At 43.6% G+C, this 24,169-nt stretch overlaps 1 protein-coding gene across 1 annotated transcript in view; it reads left to right on the top strand.

Annotated features, from left to right (window-relative positions):
* The window catches only part of LOC139155361 (phosphatidylinositol-3,5-bisphosphate 3-phosphatase MTMR14-like), an 81,480-nt gene that overhangs the window by 47,153 nt on the left and 10,158 nt on the right, over positions 1–24,169 (top strand). The window contains exons 10-15 of the mRNA XM_070730494.1: positions 7,471–7,537; positions 9,324–9,409; positions 12,904–12,980; positions 13,788–13,824; positions 18,400–18,470; positions 19,059–19,108. Coding sequence (XP_070586595.1) covers positions 7,471–7,537; positions 9,324–9,409; positions 12,904–12,980; positions 13,788–13,824; positions 18,400–18,470; positions 19,059–19,108 — 388 coding nt within the window. The remainder of the gene's footprint in view (positions 1–7,470; positions 7,538–9,323; positions 9,410–12,903; positions 12,981–13,787; positions 13,825–18,399; positions 18,471–19,058; positions 19,109–24,169) is intronic.

The raw sequence follows: 24,169 nt of genomic DNA, 5'->3' as shown, positions 1-24,169 counted from the left end.
GCATGCATGCATAGAAAGACAGAGAGACAGAATAGATACCATAGATAGATAAGAGATAGATAGATAGATAGATAGATAGATAGATAGATAGATAGATAGATAGATAGATAGATACATACATACATACATACATACATACATACATAGAAAGACAGACAGAATAGATACCATAGATAGATAGATAGATAGATAGATAGATAGATAGATAGATGATAGATAGATAGATAGATAGATAGATAGATAGATAGATAGATAGATAGATAGATAGATGCATGCATGCATGCATGCATAGAAAGACAGACAGACAGAATAGATACCATATATAGATAAATAGATAGATAGATGCATGCATGCATAGAAAGACAGAGAGACAGAATAGATACCATAGATAGATAAGAGATAGATAGACAGACAGACAGACAGACAGACAGACAGACAGACAGACAGACAGATACATACATACATACATACATACATACATACATACATACATACATACATACATACATAGAAAGACAGACAGACAGGCAGAATAGATACGATAGATAGATAGATAGATAGATAGATAGATAGATAGATAGATAGATAGGATATATATAAGAGATAGATAGATAGATAGATAGATAGATAGATAGATAGATAGATAGATAGGATATATATAAGAGATAGATAGATAGATAGATAGATAGATAGATAGATAGATAGATAGATAGATACATACATACATACATACATACAAATACATACATACATACATACATACATACATACATACATACATACATAGAAAGACAGACAGACAGACAGAATAGATACCATAGATAGATAGATAGATAGATAGATAGATACATACATACATACATACATACATACATACATACATACATACATACATACATAGAAAGACAGACAGACAGACAGAATAGATATCATAGATAGATAGATAGATGGATGGATGGATGGATGGATGGATGGATGGATGGATGGATGGATGGATAGATAGATAGATAGATAGATAGATAGATAGATAGATAGATGCATGCATGCATGCATAGAAAGACAGACAGACAGACAGAATAGATACCATATATAGATAAATAGATAGATAGATAGATGCATGCATGCATAGAAAGACAGAGAGACAGACAGAATAGATACCATAGATAGATAAGAGATAGATAGATAGATAGATAGATAGATAGATAGATAGATAGATAGATAGATAGATAGATAGATAGATACATACATACATACATAGAAAGACAGACAGACAGGCAGAATATATACCATAGATAGATAGATAGATAGATAGATAGATAGATAGATAGATAGATAGATAGATAGATAGATAGATAGAGATACATACGTACATACATACATGCATACATACATACAGATATAGGCTTTCGTAGATTTTCACGGGTACAGGTATGAGGGTCTTGGCATATGCCAGGACCGTCATATATATATGTGTGTGTGTATGTTTGTGTGTCACATGTTTTTTTGCTGAATTTGAAATTAAGGGAGACTAGGATAGATCTATTTCGGCCTTATTTTGGCCTCATCAGCTAGCCATACCCTCACTGAGACTTGAACCTACAACCTTTGCCTTGTAAGACAGAGAATTAGCCTCTAGGCTACAGTATCCAATCCCTTCAGCTGTGCACCAGGGAAGGGTTACATATTTTTGTGTCGAATCACGCTGGCGTATTGAAGGAACATCACAGCTCCTTTTATATACAGACAGACAGACAGACAGACAGATATCCTGCCTGCAGACCTGATGATCTTTTCTTGCTATCTCCAACTTTGTGGTGCTAGAATTGTGAGTGGGTAGTAGCAAGGAAAGGGCGAGGACTTGGGGTCATTCTAAAATAAAGCCATTGTGTAATAACCCTTCAGTTGCAAAACATGGGAAAGAAGCTATTCCTGGTGCAAAGAGGAAAAAACTCACCCTTTTGTCTTCTTTTACCGAGTCCCCCCCCCCCTTTTAACCAGCATACGTGTCCTATTTTTGCTGTGCAGCTTCCCCATTTTGGGGGTTTTGCTGAAGTGGGTCAGGACCCAGCAGGGATATTCGTAGACTCTAATCAATCTTTCAGAAAGTGCTTTGCTGTTGAGCCATGGAGTGATTTCTCTCAGCTTTAGGAGTCTTGCCATGCGCTCTATAATTCTCTGGGACCTAATTTTCCTGAACAGTTGAGTAATGACTGAGATACACAAACTCTTCTCCTTTCTCTTCTCCATTTTTTCCGCAGTTTTGGACTCTGGTGGTGGTGGGGGTTTCTTCATTTTTGGAAGATTCTGTGCTCCTACCAACATCACCCACCCACCTCCGCCCAAAATAACCCAGACCCGATAAATTTCAGATCAGATATTCTCTTTAGAATAAAGAGCCATAGCGCAGAATTAAATGGGAGTGAAGAGATTTGAATTTCGGTCCTGCTGAGATATTTCATTAGTATTTTGACAACGGTTAATATAGCAAGTGTCTCTGATATATTTCAACCTATCTTCCGTTGCCACAAAAGTAATTTTAGGAATTATATTTATTTGCCATATTTATGTAACTGTCCATCTCAAATACAGTAATACCTCGTCTTACGAACTTAATTGGTTCCGGAAGTAAGTTCGTAAGGCGAAAAGTTTGTAAGACGAAACATTGTTTCCCATAGGAAACAATGTAAAATTGATTACTGCATGCAAAGGGGAAAAGAAATCGCAAAATGGCGCTCTGCTGTGTGCCGCCGCCCGGCTGTCACCTTTTAAAACAGCCGGGGGGGCTTCTCGGCGTTCTCCCGAACCCGAACTTTTCGGGTTCGGTTCGGGAGGCTGCCGAGAAGCGCTGCCGCCCGGCTGTAACCTTCTGAAACAGCCGGGGGGCTTCTCGGCGTTCTCACGAACACTGAACCGGGAAGTTCAGGTTCGGGTTCCGGAAGCCGCCAAGAAGCGCTCGGCTGTTTCAGAAGATTACAGCCATGTGGCGCTGCCCGGCAGAGCGCCGTTTTTGCAATCGGCGGTGTCGTTTTTGGCCAATCTGGAGGCTGGAAAGGAGGTGGGGAATCCCAATAGGGAATTCTATGGGCGGAGCTTTGACGTCACGAAGACGTCCTTCCTGGAGGCTTTTGGGAGAACGCCGAGAAGCCCCTCGGCTGTTTTAAAAGTGACACCCAGGCGCCACCACCCAGCGGAGCGCTATTTTGCGATCTGCGGTGGGTTCGTAAGCCGAAAAAAGTTCGTAAGAAGAGGCAAAAAATTTCCGAACCCCGGGTTCGTATCACGAGGGGTTCGTATCACGAGGGGTTTGTATCACGAGGGGTTCGTATCACGAGGTACCACTGTAGTAGGTGACTCTTGGTGGTGTACAATAAAAAAAATAACCGGACACGAAAACATTCCATAACAAAAACACCCATATTGTTAAGCGCGACTAAAAGAGAGAGTAGCGTATCGCACTGCAATCATTTTCCACATCCTTGAAATCCTCAAAGTCTGTTGACATAGCCATGTTTTGAGGTACAGTGGCACTTCGGTACTCATCATCAATTGGTTTCGAGAGCGATGAGTATCTAAAAACAGTGAGCTTCCAAACACAGTTTCCCCATAAAGAATAATATAGTGAGTCACAAAACAGCTAATACCGACAAGTTCTAGCTTGTGCATTGAGTAGCAAACAAACAGTGAGAACTAGAACAATTTTTTTGTGTGAAAATGCATTGAGTACCACATTGGATGAGTTTCAAAGCAGCTGAGTACCAACGTACTGTACATCCGGAAGGATGCCAAGGATGGGGCTAGTCTTAGAAGGAATGATGGTCCCTCTAAAGCAGGGGTCCCCAAACCTTTTACACAGGGGGCCAGTTCACTGTCCCTCGGACTGTTGGAGGGCCGGACTATTAAAAAAAACTATGAGCAAATCCCTATGCACCCTGCACATACCTTGTTTTAAAGTAAAAAACAAAATGGGAACGTACTATTTAGAGGGGGGAGAAGATCTGAAATTCATATATGTTTATGTTTTGTTTTTAATTTTCTTTTGTTAACATCTGATTGGCTATACAAGGTTTTCTTGGCTTATGAAAAATGTATAAAGAAAGAAGGAAGCACTTTGGCATAATGGTTAATAAGTTAGAAATATAATTGGTGTTGCACTTTTTGAAGGAACATTAAGGAGGGAATTTAATTAAAAGGAAATGAATGTAACTGGATGACAAAATTAGAAAAAAAACCTTTTGCAACTTTTTTGATGATTGATATTAGTTACTAACAAAATACCACATTTTATTCATGGAAAATTAGATGGTACACTGTGTTGTTTGAATGTATGTTGAGAGAAATTTTTTTTAAAATTACCCCCCCCCCCAAAAAAAAAACAGTCCTTCCTTCCTCTGTCCCTCCATTTTATTCTTCCTTCCTTCCTTCCTTCCTTCCCTCCTTCATTCCTCTCCACTTCTCCTTCCCTCCCTCTCTTTCCCTTTTCTTTCTTTCTCTCTCTCTTTTCCCTGTGCTCTTGTCACTCACTGGCGGGCCGGATAAATGGTCTCAGTGGGCAGCATGTGGCCCGCGGGCCGTAGTTTGGGGACCGCTGCTCTAAAGTAAGGGTGTGCACCACAACAGAAAAAGCCCAAATCCTAGGTCCTGCTAGCTGTAGCTTCCTATCAGACAGGACATACAACACCGTCTTCTAGTGCAGTGTTTCCCAACCTTGGCAACTTGAAGATATTTGGACTTCAACTCCCAGAATTCCCCAGCCAGTTGAAGTCCAAATATCTTCAAGTTGCCAAGGTTGGGAAACATTGTTCTAGTGGACCTGCAATACATTCATATTTGCTTTAGTTTGGTTGTTTTATCATCCTACCTTCATTATTTTAACAAATGACTTGTGGCACCGAACTAATCTAACACACCTTCCTCCTCCTATTTTCCTCACAACAACAACCCTGTGAGGCTGCAAGAGGGGGACTGGCTCAAAATCACCCAGTTGGCTATATTGGGAAGTGAGTGATAGGAGAAGCACCATGCACAAGTCACACATATTTAACCTGAAAACATAGAAACATAAAAGATTGATGGCAGAAAAATACCTCATGATCCATCTAGTCTGCCCTTATACTATTTCCTGTATTTTATCTTAGGATGGATATATGTTTATCCCAGGCATGTTTAAATTCAGTTACTGTGGATTTACCAACCACATCTGCTGGAACTTTGTTCCAAGCATCTACTACTCTTTCGGTAAAATGACAGACATATTCAAGCTAGGAGCCTAGATAAAGGCTTTCAAACTTGCGGCTTGCGGGCCAGATGCGTCACATGATGGACACGCCCATGCCTGGTTTAATGACGTGGGGAGAAGTCTCGATATGTCATTTGACGACACTGTGACGATGTGAGTTTGACACCCCTGGTCTAGATTATCTTCAATAAGGGAAAGAATAAGCCACAATGTCCCATAGAGAATGCGATTAATGGAAAAAAGGGTATAGGAAAGACTAGGAAGACATGAAGGTCATTTATATATAATGCACTTGGGGAAAAGGAATCCTCAATTTGAATATTGTATCGGCAGTTCTGTGTTAGCAAATACTTCAGAAGAAAAGGATTTAGGGGTAGTGATTTCTGACAGTCTCAAAATGGGTGAACAGTGCAGTCAGGCGGTAGGGGAAGCAAGTAGGATGCTTGGCTGCATAGCTAGAGGTATAACAAGCAGGAAGAGGGAGATAGTGATCCCCTTATATAGAGCGCTGGTGAGACCACATTTGGAATACTGTGTTCAGTTCTGGAGAACTCACTTACAAAAAGATATTGACAAAATAGAACGGGTCCAAAGAGGGGCTACAGGAATGGTGGAAGGTCTTAAGCATAAAACGTATCAGGAAAGACTTAATGAACTCAATCTGTATAGTCTGGAGGACAGAAGGGAAAGGGGGGACATGATCGAAACATTTAAATATGTCAAAGGGTTAAATAAGGTCCAGGAGGGAAGTGTTTTTAATAGGAAAGTGAACACAAGGACAAGGGGACACAATCTGAAGTTAGTTGGGGGAAAGATCACAAGCAACATGAGAAAATATTATTTTACTGAAAGAGTAGTAGATGCTTGGAACAAACTTCCAGCAGACGTGGTAGATAAATCCACGGTAATTGAACTTAAACATGCCTGGGATAAACATATATCCATCCTAAGATAAAATACAGAAAATAGTATAAGGGCAGACTAGATGGACCATGAGGTCTTTTTCTGCCGTCAGACTTCTATGTTTCTATGTTATAGCCAGCAGATCCTCCCCAAATCTATTTCGGTTTCTAAGACTTCAGTAAAAGTGGGCTTTCTTTACACCAAGGAGTATTGTTTGAGATGTTTTCAAAAAGCAGAACCGATACTTTTTGAACGTTAACCCTTATGGATAATCAAACCCACACAGATCCTGCTATGTTTTATAACCCACACAGATCCTGCTATATGAGTCCTTGGAGAGGGACAGCATATGAATCCAATTAAATAAATAAATATATATATATTTCATCAGGAAGCAACTTTTCTCTCATAATTTGGATTAAACAGCAGTGGTTCTCAACCTGTGGGTCGGGACCCCTTTGGGTGTCGAACGACCGTTTCATAGGGATCGCCTAAAAACTTGGAAAAAGACAAATTTCACTTGGTGTTAGGAGCTAAAGCTTCTATTCTGGCACCTTGGAACATATTTTTACAATCCGACCAATTTACAGTGGGGATGTCCCTCTGACATTCCTGCCAATTCTCTGTTGGGAGAATTGACGCTAGACTTATGGTTGGCGGTCACCACAACATGAGGAATTGTATTGAGGGGTCGCAGCATTAGAAAGGTTGAGAACTACTGATTTAGAAGCACAGGAGCAAGGAAGCCAGCGTGGTTTTGTAATAAAGGTGTTGGACTCAAAGTCTTCCCTTGAAGACTTTGGATTAGTCTCTCTCTCTCTCTCTCTCTCTCTCTCTCTCTCTCTCTCTCTCTCTCTCTCTCTCTCTCTCTCTCTCTTCTCTCTCTCCCTCCCTCCTTCCCTCCCTCCCTCTCCCTCTCTCTCCCTCCCTCCTTCTCTCTCTCCCTCCCTCTCTCTCTCCCCCCCTCCCTCCCTCCCCCTCTCTCTCTTTCTCTCAGACCAATCTACCTCTCAGGGATGCTGTTGAGAAAAGTAGGTCTTGCACTTAGGAACGCATGCCAAGTGAAAAGATTAAATATCTCTAAACACTAGTGCCTCTGAAAAGGAAAAAATAGAATCGGTGAACGTTTGCTCTTGGGAATTTGGTTTTGTGGAAGCTGAGATGTTGCTGCCGAAGCCGAGGTGTACAAAGAAACAAATTAGGTTAGCTGGTGGACAGGTTTAGATGAAATGTTTTTGAAACCAAATCTTGAACAGGGTTGAACGTGTCTCCCAATGGACTTCATGTTTACTGCCTTCTTTCTCTCTTCCTCTCCCATTCTCCCCACCCAGAACTGGGACCTTGTACAGCAGACACAGAACTACCTGAAGCTTTTGATCTCCATCATCAATAATGACGGTGAGGACGTTTTATCTTCTTTTTTTCTTCTTCTGGTGAATTTTTAGTGATGGTTTAAGAAATAATAACCAAGGCAAAAATTGGGAAACCAACATGTTTATTTTTACGTGAAAGGACCGCCCTTTGCTTGCAGCGCCGCTGCAGCGTCATTTTTCGTAAAAATAACAATGTTTATTTTTACGTGAAGATCTCCCTTTGAAGGAGCTGGGGAATCCCTCCCACGGAGAGATTCCGAGGGCGGAGCTTTGACGTCACCGGCAGGTTGCTAAGGACGCCAAGGTGATAGAATGGCATAGAATAGAATAGAATATGTGAATAGAATAGAATAGAACAGGTGGCACGTGGAGCCATAACTGCTGGCACACGAGCTGTTGCCCTAGCTCAGCTCCAACATGCGTGTGTGTGCCGGCCAGCTGATTTTGGGCTTGCACAGAGGCTCTGGGAGGGTGTTTTTGGCTTCCAGAGAGCCTCTGGTGGGGTGCGGGAGGGTGTTTTTACCCTCACCTGGCTCCAGGGAAGCCTTTGGAGCCCAGAGGGGATGAAACACGAGCCTACTGGGTTGGGAAACAGGCCATTTCCAGTCCTCCAGACAGCCTCTGGGGAGTGGAGGAAGCTGTTTTCGCCCTTCCCAGGCATTGAATTATGGGTGTGGGCACTTGCGGATGTATGATAGCAAGCGCGCGCGCTCTTCCGGCACCCAAGGAAAAAAAGGTTTGCCATCACTGGTATAGGCTTTTCTGCCTGAGCAATGGGTTGATCTAGAACAGTGTTTCCCAACCGTGGCAACTTGAAGATATCTTTAACCTTTAAAGCCCTACATGGCATTGGAGCAGAGTATCTCCGGAACCGCCTGCTACCGCACGAATACCAGCGGCCGATAAGGTCCCACAGAGTTGGCCTTCTCCGGATCCCGTCGACTAAACAATGTCGTCTGGCGGGCCCCAGGGGAAGAGCCTTCTCTGTGGCGGCCCCGGCCCTCTGGAATCAACTCCCCCCGGAGATTAGAACTGCTCCCACCCTCCTTATCTTCCGTAAACTACTTAAGACCCACCTATACCGCCAGGCATGGGGGATTTGAGACACCTTTCCCCCAGGCTTATTATAATTTATGTTTGGTATGTATGTGTTGTTTGGTTTTTAATTATGATAGGGTTTTTAGGGTTTTTTTAAATATTAGATTTGTGCCAGTATAATATTGTTTTTATCATTGTTGTGAGCCGCCCCGAGTCTTCGGAGAGGGGCAGCATACAAATCTAATAAATTATTATTAATTATTTATTATTATCTGGACTTCAACTCCCAGAATTCCCCAGCCAGCATTTGCTGGCTGGGGAATTCTGGGAGTTGAAGTCCAAATATCCAAGGTTGGGAAACACTGATCTAGAAGACCCCTGAGATCCCTTCCCCCTCTGCTATTCTATTCTATACTATGCTACGCTACGCCACATTACGCTACACTAGGCTACACCATTCTATGCTATTCTGCTTAAATGAACCCCTATTCACACACTAATAGAGGCTGCAGCCAGCCTTCCTCCCGGCTGGTTTCTAATTACCCCCCCTTATCTGTTGTCCCTCCACCCTGCTGTAGCTCTTAACCTCCCCTGTCTGGCAGGGTGCGGAGAAGGCTCTGTCTTCTTTAGCTGGCCTAGCATATGCCACGTTATCCCCTGGAGACCCCTGTAGGCCCGGGGACAGTGGGAGGCTTTTCATCCAGAATGCCATTACAAGTAACTCAGCTTTTCCCCCTCCGCTCTTGCTCTCTCTTCCTGCCGGCTTTGCACAGATGATGGTGGGCTCCTGGTTCATTGTATATCCGGATGGGACAGGACACCGCTTTTCATCTCTCTCCTGCGTCTCTCCCTGTGGGCTGTGAGTACCAATACACACATTCTTGTATATCTGGAGCTGGCGCATAGGCGGCCTAGCCAAGATTTGGCAGGATGACTTCAGAAGAAAAGGACTTAGGGGTAGTGATTTCTGACAGTCTCAAAATGGGTGAACAGTGCAGCCAGGCGGTAGGGAAAGCAAGTAGGATGCTTGGCTGCATAGCTAGAGGTATAACAAGCAGGAAGAGGGAGATTGTGATCCCACTGTATAGAGCGCTGGTGAGACCACATTTGGAGTACTGTGTTCAGTTCTGGAGACCTCACCTACAAAAAGATATTGACAAAATTGAATGGGTCCAAAGACGGGCTACAAGAATGGTGGAAGGTCTTAAGCATAAAACGTATCAGGAAAGACTCAATGAACTCAATCTGTATAGTCTGGAGGACAGAAGGAAAAGGGGGGACATGATTGAAACATTTAAATATGTCAAAGGGTTAAATAAGGTCCAGGAGGGAAGTGTTTTTAATAGGAAAGTGAACACAAGAACAAGGGGACACAATCTGAAGTTAGTTGGGGGAAAGATCAAAAGCAACATGAATAAATATTATTTTACTGAAAGAGTAGTAGATCCTTGGAACAAACTTCCATCAGACGTGGTAGATAAATCCACAGTAACTGAATTTAAACATGCCTGGGATAAACATATATCCATCCTAAGATAAAATACAGGAAATAGTATAAGGGCAGACTAGATGGACCATGAGGTCTTTTTCTGCCATCAGACTTCTATGTTTCTTTGGTGGTGGTGGTGGTGGTGGTGGTGATGCAAATTCCATTTACGTGAGCCCGACTGGTTCACTCTGGTGTTGCACAGTGCAAATAAAATAGCAACTTCTCTTCAGGGAAATTGTGATGGGCAGTGTTGGCTTGTCTCGGTTAGCTAAGCTATGAAACCTTCAACAATACCGAGCAGAGAATTTTAACAGAGCGTGGATGTGTGATAAAGCCAGGACACAGACTTAGTTAAATAAGTATTATTTACATATAAACAAAATATAAACAATCCAGAATAAGCACGAAGCAAATACAGAATAATACACACTGAGCAATTACAAGATTAGCACAAAGCAAAACACAATATAGATAACAAGCACGAAGCTAAAATACAATATAGATAAAGCACAAAGCTTATACAAGCACAACTCCCCCATCTCAGGTTATAGCTTCAATGAGGAAGTGATGAAACAGCCTTGAATGTTAACTCTTCAAGTACAAGTTAACCCTTTCAGTGCACATTAACTCTTTAAGTACAAGTTTGATACAGTTTACAGTTTACCGCCTTCTGCTGCACGAATCCCAGCGACCGATTAGGTCCCACAGAATGGGCCTTCTCCGGGTCCCGTCAACTAAACAATGTCGGTTGGCGGGCCCCAGGGGAAGAGCCTTCTCTGTGGCGGCCCCGACTCTCTGGAACCAGCTCCCCCCAGAGATTAGAACTGCCCCTACCCTCCTTGCCTTTCATAAACTCCTCAAAACCCACCTTTGTCGTCAGGCATGGGGGAATTGAGATATCTCCCCCGGGCCTACATAATTTATGTATGGTATGTTTGTAGGTATGTCTGCTTAAAAATGGGTTTTTTTTTTAACTATTTTAAATTTTAAATTGTATATTATTAGATTTGTTATGAATTGTTTTATTGTGTTGTGAGCCACCCCGAGTCCACGGAAAGGGGCGGCATACAAATCTAATAAATAAATAAATTAAATAAATAAAACAAGCACGAAGCTAAAATACAACATAGATAGAGCACGAAGCTTATACAAGCACAACTCCCCCGTCTCAGGCAAAAATAAAGTAAAGGAAATGACCAAGCAAAATAATGAGCTTTTATAGCTTCAATGAGGAAGTGATGAATATTAACTCTTCAAGTACAAGTTAACCCTTTAAGTGCACATTAACTCTTTAAGTACAAGTTTGGTACAGTTTACAATATGCAGTTTACAATGGCAATCCCTAACAATCATGAACCCTGTACTAACAGGCAGGGATAGAATCGAGTCCCCAACCCCGAGGCACCATAAAGCCCCTATCTTTTATGCAAAAACCCCTACGGTTGGTGAGTTCAAAATCCCCTACGGTTTTGTGGGGTACCTTTTAAAAAGTGCCTGACTCTACTGGAAGAAAAAGCAGGGTTGTTACATAAAAGATTGGGGCTTTATGGTGCCTCGGGTGTAACTTGGGGGCTCGAGTGTTCAGATTCTATCCCTGCCCATCACAATTTCTCCGAAGAGAAGTTGCTATTTTATTTGTACTGTGCAATAGCAGAGTAAACCAGTCGGGCTCACCTAAATGAAATTTGCATGGATCTTTTTTTTTTTTTTCCATTTTGCATAATTTAAATTTTTGTATGGTGGAAAGAAACAAAAAAACCCAAAGAAGGCTGAAATGTTGCGTCAAGAGGCCATGGTGAGGAAAAGGATGTGGGGGGGAAAGCTTCTTAATGTTACCACTTTGTATCTGTAACAAAGCTTCTTTTTGAAATAAGGCATTAAGCTCAGCAAAATCCCAGGGCCGAGACTGTAGTTGCTGCTCTGCAGTTCTCTTGCAAAATGCACAGCACTAGAAAGAATATTGCAGAAGGGATGGCTTCTTAAATAGAGGGTGGTCTGTTTGTTTAAGAAGTCCACAAAGATCCCAAAGTCAATTTTGGTGTTTTGATGTACAGTGTTCCCTCGCTTTTCACAGGGGATGCGTTCCGAGACCGCCCGCGAAAGTTGAATTTCCGCGTAGTAGAAATGCGGAAGTAAATACACTATTTTTGGCTATGAACAGTAATCATAAGCCTTCCCTTAACACTTTAAACCCCTAAATTGCAATTTTCCATTCCCTTAGCAACCATTCAGATTATTACTCACCATGTTTATGTATTAAAGTTTATTAAAAAAATTTTTATTAAAGGCAGATGAAAGTTTGGCGATGACATATGACATCATCGGGTGGGAAAAACTGTGGTATAGGGAAAAAACCTGCAAAGTACAGTAGTCCCTCACCTATCGCTGGTGTTACGTTCCAGACCTGGCCGCAATAGGTGAAATCCGCGATGGGGAATTTATCGACTGATAGTACTTATTTAAGTATTTATATTGTAATTGTTTGATAAGTTTTCATTGTTTTAAGTGTTTATAAACCCTTCCCAAACAGTATTTATTTTAGATACAGTATTTAAATACAGTATTTACAATTTTAGATATATATATTTTTTTGAAACACCTGCCGATCGAGTTCGGCGGGCTGTTTAAATCTGCCGATCGACTTCCTCAGAAACCCGCGATGAAGTGAAGCCGCAGTAGGTGAAGCACGGTATAGCGAGGGACTACTGTATTTTTTAATTAATATTTTTGAAAAACCGTGGTATAGACTTTCCGCGAAGTTCGAACCCGCGAAAATCGCGGGAACACTGTATACACAAAGGAGGGAAGCGCAAAGCAGGGCATCGTTATAACATTTACTGTATTCTCAGTCTTTCTTTCCTTAGGATGGGCTGATCCACACATCGCTGGAACCTGCCGAGATTCTTTACCTGACAGTGGCTTACGATTGGTTCTTCTTTGGGTAGGCATGCTCGGCTTAGGTGGTCATGGTGGAGGGAAGAGCATAGGCATCGATAAGCCTGATTTATGTAGCAGGTTAACTTGCATGGGTTAATTTGCTTTCTCCATTCCTCTAGATTGATCCTTTCCAAACAAACCCTGACCCCGGGGGTGGGGGGATTTTACATCTTTCTTGCAGTCCTTTCGGGTGGGAGTTTGACTCACACTCCTTGGGGTTGATCTAGATCCCTACCTGAATTCTAGACTAAATCCTGGTTAGTCTAAGTCAGTGATTTTCAACCGTTTTTGAGCCACTGCACATTTTTTACATTTACGAAACCCTGGGGCACATTGAGCAGGGGGGCGGGGGGTAAAAAAAGTTTGGACAAAAAAATTCTCTCTCTTCCTCCCTTTTGCTCTATTTCTCTCTCCCTCTTTCTCTCCCTTCCTCTTTCTTTCTCTCCATCCCTCTTTATTTCTCTTCCTTCCTTCCTTCCTCTCTTTTTTGCTCTCTTTCTCTCTCCCTCCCTACCTCCCTCTATGTCTTTCTCTTTCTCTCCTTCCCTCCCTCTCTTTCTCTTGCTTTCTTTCTCTCTCTTTCTCTCTCTCTTGCTTTCTTTCTCTTGCTTTCTTTCTCTCTCTCTTGTTCTCTTTCTCTTTCTTTCTCTCTCTCTTGCTTTCTTTCTTTCTCTGAGCTTCGCGGCACACCTGACCATGTCTCACGGCACACTGGTTGAAAAACACTGGTCTAAGTAGATGTAGTGGACCTGTCTTCCCAGCCGCTTGGAACGTGCTTGGTCAACACCAAACTCTCTTCTTCCTCCTACAGGCACATGTTAGTGGATCGGCTCAGCAAAGGAGAGGAAGTAAGTGCAATCTGGAAGTCGTGCCATGTAACGGCAGTGTCCATGTCACACTAAAGATGCTTTTTTAGCCTTTCCCAATCTTTTGCTGATTGACTGATTAGAGAGAAGCTCAAATATATGCCAAAAAAAAAAGCCAACACAGCTGCCAAAAAAAGCCAACACAGTTCTAGGCTACATTAACAGTGGGATAGAATCAGATCACGTGAAGTGGTAAGGCCTTGGTGAGGCCACACTTGGAATGCTGCATTCGGTTTTGGTCACCACGATGTAAAAAGGATGTTGAGACTCTAGAAAGAGTGCAGAGAAGATGAAGTGTTCAGTTCTGGAGACCTCACCTACAAAAAGATATTGACAAAATTGAACGGGTCCAAAGACGGGCTACAAGAATGGTGGAAGGTCTTAAGCATAAAACGTATCAGGAAAGACTTAATGAACTCAATCTGTAGAGTCTGGAGGACAGAAGGAAAAGGGGGGACATGATCGAAACATTTAAATATGTCAAAGGGTTAAATAAGGTCCAGGAGGGAAGTGTTTTTAATAGGAAAGTGAACACAAGAACAAGGGGACATAATCTGAAGTTAGTTGGGGGAAAGATCAAAAGCAACATGAGAAAATATTATTTCACTGAAAGAGTAGTAGATCCTTGGAACAAACTTCCAGCAGACGTGGTTGGTAAATCCACAGTAACTGAATTTAAACATGCCTGGGATAAACATATATCCATTGTAAGATAAAATACAGGAAATAGTATAAGGGCAGACTAGATGGACCATGAGGTCCTTTTCTGCCGTCAGACTTCTATGTTTCTATGAGTCTTGAGACTCTTGTGGAAGGCGAGGAGGGTGGGTGCGAATCTCTGGGGGGGAGCTGATTCCAGAGGGCTGGGGCCCCCACAGAGAAGGCTCTTCCCCTAGGCCCCGCCAAGCGACATTGTCTAGTTGACGGAACCTGGAGAAGGCCGACTCTTTGGGACCTAACCGGTTGCTGGGACTCATACGGTAGAAGGCGATCCCGCAGGCAATCTGGCCCGATGCCATGTAGGGCTTATGAACATCCCAAACAGATATTATTATCCCCCACACACCCTGCGCCTTCCCTTTGAACATATCTCAGCTTACTAAACAGGGCACAGGCAGAACGTGATTGTCTGTGTGATTTCATGCCACAGTCCGGCTTGTGGTCCCTTCTGTTCCAGTCTTGCAAGTGGGATTAGGGGAGAGAGAGAAAAACCAACTGCCTCTGGCACAAGTGTCACAGTAGACTTGGCTTGCCCATCTGGGCCCTCTCTAATTTTGCCTTCTGCTACCGTCATGCTGGTTGTTGGGTGGTTGTTGTTTTTTATTTTGTATGAGACATCTAACACTTCCCTCCCCACCCCGCCTCCTTTGCTGTGATTAATACTGAGATACGCAAGATTGAGCAAGCGAATGTTCTAAAGCGACCACTGACCTTGTAACCTCCAGATTCATTTAGAACACGTAGTAATAGAATTTAAACTTCGATACCGCTTCATGCCGCCTTCTGATGCACGAATCCCAGCGACCAGTTAGGTCCCACAGAGTGGATCTTCTCCGGGTCCCGTCAACTAAACAATGTCGCTTGGCGGGACCCAGGGGGACGAGCCTTCTCTGTGGTGGCCCCGGCCCTCCGGAACCAACTCCCCCCAGAGATTAGAGTTGCCCCCACCCTCCTTGCCTTTCGTAAGCTACTTAAAACCCACCTCTGCCGTCAGGCATGGGGGAACTGAGATCCTCTTTCCCCCTAAGCCTTTACAATTCTATGCATGGTATGTCTGTATGTATGTTTGGTTTTTATATTAATGGGTTTTTAATCGTTTTTAGTGTTGAATTACTATTGTACACTGTTTTATTGTTGCTGTTAGCCGCCCCAAGTCTCCGGAGAGGGGCGGCATACAAATCAAATAAATAAATAAAAATAAATAGTGCTTTTATAGCCCTCTCTAAGCAGTTTACAGAGTCAGCCTATTGGCCCCAACAATCTGGGTCCTCATTTTACCCACCTGGGAAGGATGGAAGGCTGAGTCAAGCTTGAGCTTGAGTTTGAACTGCTGAACTACAGCTAGCAGTGTTGCACTCTAACCACTGTGCCACCCCGGCTGTTAGGGTGCCCCAAGGGATTCATAATTTAATTTAGAAGGGCACCTAGTTCCAATATTTAAGCGGTTGCCCCAAAGAAGGAGGAGTCAACCTATTCTCCAAAGCACCTGAAGGTAGGACAAGGAGGGTAGGGGCAGTCCTAATCTCTGGGGGGAGTTGGTTCTAGAGGGCCGGGGCCACCACAGATAAGGCTCTTCCCCTGGGTCCCGCCAGACAACATTGTTTAGTGATAGTGGCTGTTCAGAGTTAGAAAGGCACTGGAAAAAGGTGATCATTTTTCACATTGATGACGGTTGCATGATCAGAATCCATACGCTCGGCAACTGGCATACATTTGTGATGGTTGCAGGGTCTTGGAGGTCATGGGATCTCTTTTTATGCCTTTCTGACAAAGCAAAATCAATGGAGAAGCTAGATTCACTTAATGGTATTATTAACAACTGCAGTGATTCACTTATTAATTGGCAGGAAAGGTTGTAAAATGGGAGAAAACGTCTGTCTCGTTTAGCAGCATAAATTTTGGGCAGTCATTTGCAGCCATAAGGCTGGCAGGCAGTGATGGGCTCCTATGGGTATCGCCAGGTACGCAGAACCAGTAGAAAAATTTTGATTTTTTTCCCTTCTGGGCTCTGGGTATGTTTTTCCTATCGCAGTAAATGTTGAATGTGTCTAATTTTAGAAGAGCTGTGAGTGCCTGTGTGTGTGTACATACACATACAGTTTATATAGTAGATAATGTATATTTTTGTGTGCCTGTGGCATATATACATAGAATTAAATAGTATATTTTGGATGTTCAGTAATAGTAAATAGATAGTGTTCTGTCTGGGTCACTCCGGAAGCTATGACCAACCCAAAAAGATAAGCCAGACACACCGGTAAAATTCAAATACAGTTTTATAATGTTCAAAAGAAACGAAGCTAACAGAAAATGTCCTTACAAAGCAGGAAAAAACAGGAACTCCAAATACATACACGAAGGCAATTGTCCATGCATCAATATAGGATTCTTGCTGCCAAGACGAGGCTGTAGATACCAGACATACACCTCCCACGGGTCTTCAAGACTGCTGGGCCACAAGCCAGGAACAGAGATGCCGAGAAACAATGCAGGTTACAGCAACTCCAAACTGATAACACTCCACATGGCTTCAAGAGTTTGCCTGCCTTATATACCCTTCCCTGCTAATGAGGACCACACCCAAGCCCTGGTGTTCTTTATTCAATGCTGATAATATTTCTTCAATTGGTCCTTCCTTTGATCTAGACGTCTCTGTCGCATGTCAATGACAGCTTGTGCTTCGTCACCTAATGACTCCAAAGACTCCAAGCTACTGGCTGGGGAGAGCCCCTCCCCGGGGCTCCCATGCTGTTCTTCCTCATCACATTCCTGACTGTACTCTCCCCCGTCCGACTGCCCAGCCCCCTCCTCTTCGCTGTCAGCCTCCTCCGGGCATGGCGCCAGCAGAGACGCAGCTGGTCTTTGATCTGCCTCAGGCTGAACCACAACAGATAGGGACATTTTATCTCTTTGAGGCGAGGAGAGGCCAGGCACCCTAACTCTAACCCAAACCGTTGACGTGAGTGATGTCATGTTGGCCACCTTCAAGGCAGTCACAAGCCATCCCCATCACGTGATCATCAAGCCACTCCCACCTGGTCACATGGCCGGCAAGCCACACCCACAAAATAAGCCACGCCCTCAGTGGTAGTAAAAAAAATTGTAGCTCTTCACTGCTGGCGGGGCCACAGGGGAGAGCCTTCTCCGTCACGGCCCCGGTCCTCTGGAACCAACTCCCCCCACAGATTCGTAGTGCCCCCATTCTCCTAGACCTTTGAAAAGAGCTCCAAACACACCTATGTCTGCAGGCTTGGGGACAGCCATTACTATGTATCAGTGTTGGTTGTCTGTTGTTTTATTGGGATACATTTTTTTAGTGCTGTTACTATCTAGAAACATAGAAACATAGAAGACTGAGGGCAGAAAAAGACCTCATGATCCATCTAGTCTGCCCTTATACTATTTTCTGTATTTTACCTTAGGATGGATATATGTTTATCCCAGGCATGTTTAAATTCAGTTACTGTGGATTTACCAACCACGTCTGCTGGAAGTTTGTTCCAAGGATCTACTACTCTTTCAGTGAAATAATATTTTCTCACGTTGCTTTTGATCTTTCCCCCAACTAACTTCAGATTGTGTCCCCTTGTTCTTGTGTTCACTTTCCTATTAAAAACACTTCCCTCCTGGACCTTATTTATCCCTTTAACATATTTAAATGTTTCGATCATGTCCCCCCCCCCCTTTTCCTTCTGTCCTCCAGACTATGTATTGGGGAAATTTTAAATTTTGTATTATGCTTTTATTGCGAAATAAATAAATAATTAATAAATAAACCGAGGACTGCCTGCCTATTTCGATTGACCTCTCTTTTACTCCTCTTTATTTTGCCCCTAGATTTTCTTTTTCTGCTTCGATTTTCTGAAGCACATAACCTCTGAGGAGTTTTCCGCCGCTAAGCAGCTGAGGTAAGAGCTTGTGTCTGCAACCGCCACCCTCTGAGGTAGGCAGGAAGACCTGAGAAATATTATTTATTGCGCACGTTTTCTTTCTGCTAGAAAATAGAAACCCTGGTGTCCTGGCCCAGTTCATTTTAATTGATTTTTGCATTCAGAAACCCACACAAATGGGGCCATACCATTTGGTTTGGAGCTATTTCTAGAAGGCCTACTTTGGGGTCGGAGGGGGTGGGGAGCATGACTTGAGTTCGGTTAATCTATCGGCTGAGTTTAGTATAGCAATCCCATTTCAATGACACTTCCTGAACTTAGGCAATCTGATCTCGAACTTTAAGAATTACTCGGATGGATGGATGGACGGATAGATGGACGGACAGATGGACAGACTGATTAATTAATTGATTGATTGATATTAATTAGATTAATTAGATTTGTATGCCGCCCCTCTCTGGAGACTCGGAGCGGCTCACAACAATAAAACACAGTACAAATCCAATGTTCAACCCTGCTGTTTACATATCTTTTCTGCTGTAGGTTGTGGAGTTGCTTGATTGTGTCCTTCCCATTTCCTTACATTTTTTTTTCTTTCTGTCCCAGAAGGAAGAGTCTGCCGCCTGGATTCACTCTAGAAGAAATCTGTATGCTAAGTGAGTTTCTCTTTCTCCCTTTACATAAGGCCCTTAATCTGAGCTAGGACTCCCATTTTCTCAGCTTTTGAGACAATAACTATTTATTTATTTATTTATTTTAAAAACATTCATTGGTGGGAAGGCAGCAGCATAGACCAATCAGTCAGTGACACAACAGAATGCCGAGTGGAATTTAGTGGAAAGATGATTAGGAAGCTAGAGAACTACCGTATTTTGGGGGACTGTAAGATGCACCGGTGTATAAGACACACCAAGAGTTCAAAGACGTAAGTAAGAAAATAAGTTTTTGTCCTCCCCGGCCTCCCAAACCCTCCATGTGCCCCATTTCTTGCAAAAATGGGCCCGTTTTTCCACCCATACTTTGTAAAAAAATATGGGGTAGGCAGGGGTTTTTGCAGGCCTGCAGAGAGCTCCTGGGAGCTGGGGGAAGGCAAAAATTCAATTCAATTCAATTCAATTCATTATATTTGTATGCCGCCCCTCTCCGAAGACTCAGGGTGGCTCACAGCAATAATAAAAACAATATTCCAGCGAAAACAAATCTAATATTAAAAAGCACATAAAACACTATCATATTTTAAAAAGCAAACAACATATACATACCCAAACATAAATATAAAAAAGCCTGGGGGAAAGGTGTCTCAACTCCCCCATGCCTGGCGGTATAGTAATTTACGAAAGACAAGGAGTGTGGGGGCAGTTCTAATCTCCGGGGGAAGTTGATTCCAGAGGGCTGGGGCTGCCACAGAGAAGGCTCTTTCCCTGGGGCCCGCCAAACAACATTGTTTGGTCGATGGGACCCGGAGAAGGCCAACTCTGTGGGACCTTATCGGTCGCTGGGATTCATGCGGTTGCAGGCAGTTTCCGGAGGTACTCTGGTCAAATGCCATGCAGGGCTTTAAAGGTCATAACCAAAACTTTGAATTGTGACCGGAAACTGATTGGCAGCCAATGCAGGCCACGGAGTGTTGCAGAAATGTGAGCGAATCTAGGAAGCCCCACGATGGCTCTCGCTGCCACATTCTGCACGATCTGAAGTTTCCGAACACTTTTCAGAGGTAGCCCCATGTAGAGAGCGTTGCAGTAATTGAACCTCGAGGTGATGAGTGTATCAGCAACTGTGAGCAGTGACTCCCTCTCCAAATAGGGCCGCAACTGGTGCACCAGGCGGACCTGGGCAAACGCCCTCCTCGCCACAGACGAAAGATGATGTTCCAATGTCAGCTGTGGATCAAGGAGGACGCCCAAGTTGCAAACCCTCTCTGAGGGGGTCAATAGTTCCCCCCCCCCAGGGTAATGGATGGACAGATGGAATTGTCCTTGGGAGGCAAGACCCACAGCCACTCCATCTTGTCTGGGTTGAGTTTGAGTTTGTTGACACCCATCCAGGCCCCAAAAGCCTCCAGGCACCGGCACATCACTTCCACTGCTTCGTTTTTGAAAAAAAACACCAGGGGACGGTAAAAACGCCTTGCCCCATCCCCCTGGAGGTTCTCTGGAAGCCAAAAATGCCCTCCCAGAGGCTCTGTGCGAGCCAAAAACCAGCTGACCACCGCACACATATGCACCTTGGAGCTGAGCTAGGACAACGGCTCACGTGCCTGCAAATACATCTCCATGTGCCACCTGTGGCACCCACGCCATAGATTCGCCATCACTGGGCTAGATAATACTGATACATTTCTCTGAACATCAGAAAATACAAGAAGGATAACACAGTTGCATTTTCAATAGGGATTTCAGTGATAGTCTGTTTCAACGGAGGGTCAAATTTACACCTTGGAGGATTAATGGGGTTTGCTAGTGAGCTTTTAAAATCCCCAGTCTCTCATTACTTTGTCTATAAGGTGTTACCCTGCTATACAATGTGGCAAACATCCAGTTTGCCTTTCCAAAGACTACCATTGTTCAACACACACACACACCATTGTCCCTTATCCGTCCCTTTGGGGATATGTGAAGATAATCCCTGGGAAAACTGCAGGAGCCAGATAGGGACTTCCAATGAGAGTGGAATGGGATAATGAGTCAGTGTGCCTTCCAATATCTTAACTTAATAAAACTTAACTTCATAAAATTGCATACCAAAATGTCTTACCTGTTAGCGACTTCTTCACCTTCAACAGCAACAATACACGAGCACGCAATAGATTTAAATTCAATGTCTACCACTCCAAACTAGACTGCAAAAAATACGACTCCGGCAATAGTGTAATCAACGCCTGGAATGCACTACCTGACTCTGTGGTTTCTACTCCCAACCCCAAACCCTTTAACCATAGACTGTGCAGTCATCCTCACCCCCTTTCTAAGAGGTCTGTAAGGGGCGTGCATAAGCGCACCATTGTGCCTTCCGTCCCTGTCCTTCTATTGTCTTACTTTTTATCATTACCTGTCTAATGTTTATTTGTACAAATTACCATCGTATAATTGTCTGGGCAAAAGATATTGACAAAATTGAACGGGTCCAAAGACGGGCCACAAGAATGGTGGAAGGTCTTAAGCATAAAATGTATCAGGAAAGACTTAATGAACTCAATCTGTATAGTCTGGAGGACAGAAGGAAAAGGGGGGACATGATCGAAACATTTAAATATTTTAAAGGGTTAAATAAGATCCAGGAGGGAAGTGTTTTTAATAGGAAAGTGAACACAAGAACAAGGGGACACAATCTGATGTTAGTTGTGGGAAAGATCAAAAGTAACGTGAGAAAATATTATTTTACTGAAAGAGTAGTAGATGCTTGGAACAAACTACCAGCAGACGTGGTAGATAAATCCACAGTAACTGAATTTAAACATGCCTGGGATAAACATATATCCATCCTAAGATAAAATACAGAAAATAGTATAAGGGCAAACCAGATGGACCATCAGGTTTTTTCTGCCGTCAGACTTCTATGTTTCTATGTCTGACAAATAAATAAATAAATAAATAAATAAATAAATAAATAAATAAATAAATAAATAAATAAATAAATAAAATAAAATAAGAATGTCAGTGTGCCTCTCCTATCCAAAATGTGTTTCTTGAACAGTTTCGGTTGTGCAGGACAGGGTCATGGGCGCCTTCTGGCCACTGGCTTTTCCAACGCCTTTTTCTATTTCTAGCTGCCTCTGGAAAGGGGGAGAGGATCCATGCTGCTGGTCTTGGCAATAGACTCTCCCCAGCCAGCCACTTTGGTCTTGCCATCTCCAGCCAGCACCAGTTGGCAAATCGTGTCCGCTGACAATGACATGGTCTCTTTTCTGGAGAAGCCTTGTGCTCAGTTCCGCAGATGGCACGACTCGATTTTGAAACACATCACTTAGCTGTCATCTTGACTATCTCCCAACCAGCAATTAAAATAAATAGCGTAGGAGTCCTTTTAATTCTGCTTGCTTTCTTTTTTAACCACTTGTAAAAAAAAGAGTCTATTTCTGGACAATCCAAATTTAGGATATTGTATACTCTGGCAAAGAAAAGCCAATTTCTATACACACAAAATAGCCATAACTTGGTCATGAATATTCTAATTGATATACAGGGACACAAGTTATGCAAAACACATTTGTTTTCCATTTATGGTCTTGAAATCTCACATCTAACTTTCCTTCCCCCCCCCTTCCCCAAAGCCATACAACTCTGATTTTTTTTAAGGGCAATTGCCCACCTACCCTTCAAGCTTGCTTCTAAAGTTTGTTTGCTTGCTTGTTTTTAAAAATGTACAATGGAGGATTAAGGTTTGTTTTAAAAAAAACCTTAATCCTCCATTGTACATTTTTGTACAATGGTACCTCCACCTAAGAACACCTCTACTTACAAACTTTTCTAGATAAGAACTGGGTGTTCAAGATTTTTTTGCCTCTTCTCAAGAGACAAACCTGAGCCTCGGAAACTGTAACCGGGAAGCCAGGGAGAAGCCTCCGTGGGGCCTCTCTAGGCATCTCCTGGGAGGAAACAGGGCTGGAAAAGGCAGGGAGAAGACTCCGTGGGGCCTCTCTAGGAATCTCCTGGGAGGAAACAGGCTGGAAAAGGCAGGGAGAAGACTCCGTGGGGCCTCTCTAGGAATCTCCTGGGAGGAAACAGGCTGGAAAAGGCAGGGAGAAGACTCCGTGGGGCCTCTCTAGGAATCTCCTGGGAGGAAACAGGCTGGAAAAGGCAGGGAGAAGACTCCGTGGGGCCTCTCTAGGAATCTCCTGGGAGGAAACAGGCTGGAAAAGGCAGGGAGAAGACTCCGTGGGGCCTCTCTAGGAATCTCCTGGGAGGAAACAGGCTGGAAAAGGCAGGGAGAAGACTCTGTGGGGCCTCTCTAGGCATCTCCTGGGAGGAAACAGGGCTGGAAAAGGCAGGGAGAAGACTCCGTGGGGCCTCTCTAGGAATCTCCTGGGAGGAAACAGGCTGGAAAAGGCAGGGAGAAGACTCCGTGGGGCCTCTCTAGGAATCTCCTGGGAGGAAACAGGATTGGAAAAGGCAGGGAGAAGCCTCCGTGGGACCTCTCTAGGAAACAGGACCTCCACCCTCCCTGTGGTTTCCCCAATAGCACGCATTATTTGCTTTTACATTGATTCCTATGGGAAAAATTGTGTCTTACAAATGTATCTACTTAAGAACCTGGTCATGGAAAAAATTAAGTAGAGGTCGTAAGTAGAGGTACCACTGTATTTTGCTGCAGGTGCTATTGAGAAAAACTAGAGCCAGGATATCTTTGGCAACCTATTTCCAGATATCCACCTGCAGAAATTGAGCCGTTATAGTCGGCTGTATGAGAGCAGTTTCTGTCCGTGATCTATGAATTCATGCTTGGCTTTTTCTCTTTGGAAATGGGTTAATAAGGACCAGTGAGGGGCTGCTCGCCTTACCTTCTACCGGTGCACCCTCTGAGGTCCTTGCTGGCGGGCAGGTGCCTGGCGGGCATGCACCTGCCCAGCGGTGTGAGATGTGGTTTTTGTGCATGTGCAGCAAGCGAAATCTCGTGCAAGGACTTGCGTGGGAGCAAGGTTCTGGTGATATTTTTGCTTCTGCGCATGCACAGGAGCAAAGGCGAAAGTCGCCAAAATCTCGCTCTCATGCGTGTCC

This window comes from Erythrolamprus reginae, unplaced genomic scaffold (genome assembly GCF_031021105.1).
Source record: "Erythrolamprus reginae isolate rEryReg1 unplaced genomic scaffold, rEryReg1.hap1 H_17, whole genome shotgun sequence".
NCBI lineage: Eukaryota > Metazoa > Chordata > Lepidosauria > Squamata > Dipsadidae > Erythrolamprus > Erythrolamprus reginae.
The sequence above is the reverse complement of the archived record's forward strand: the minus strand, read 5'-3'. Positions and strand labels throughout refer to the sequence as shown.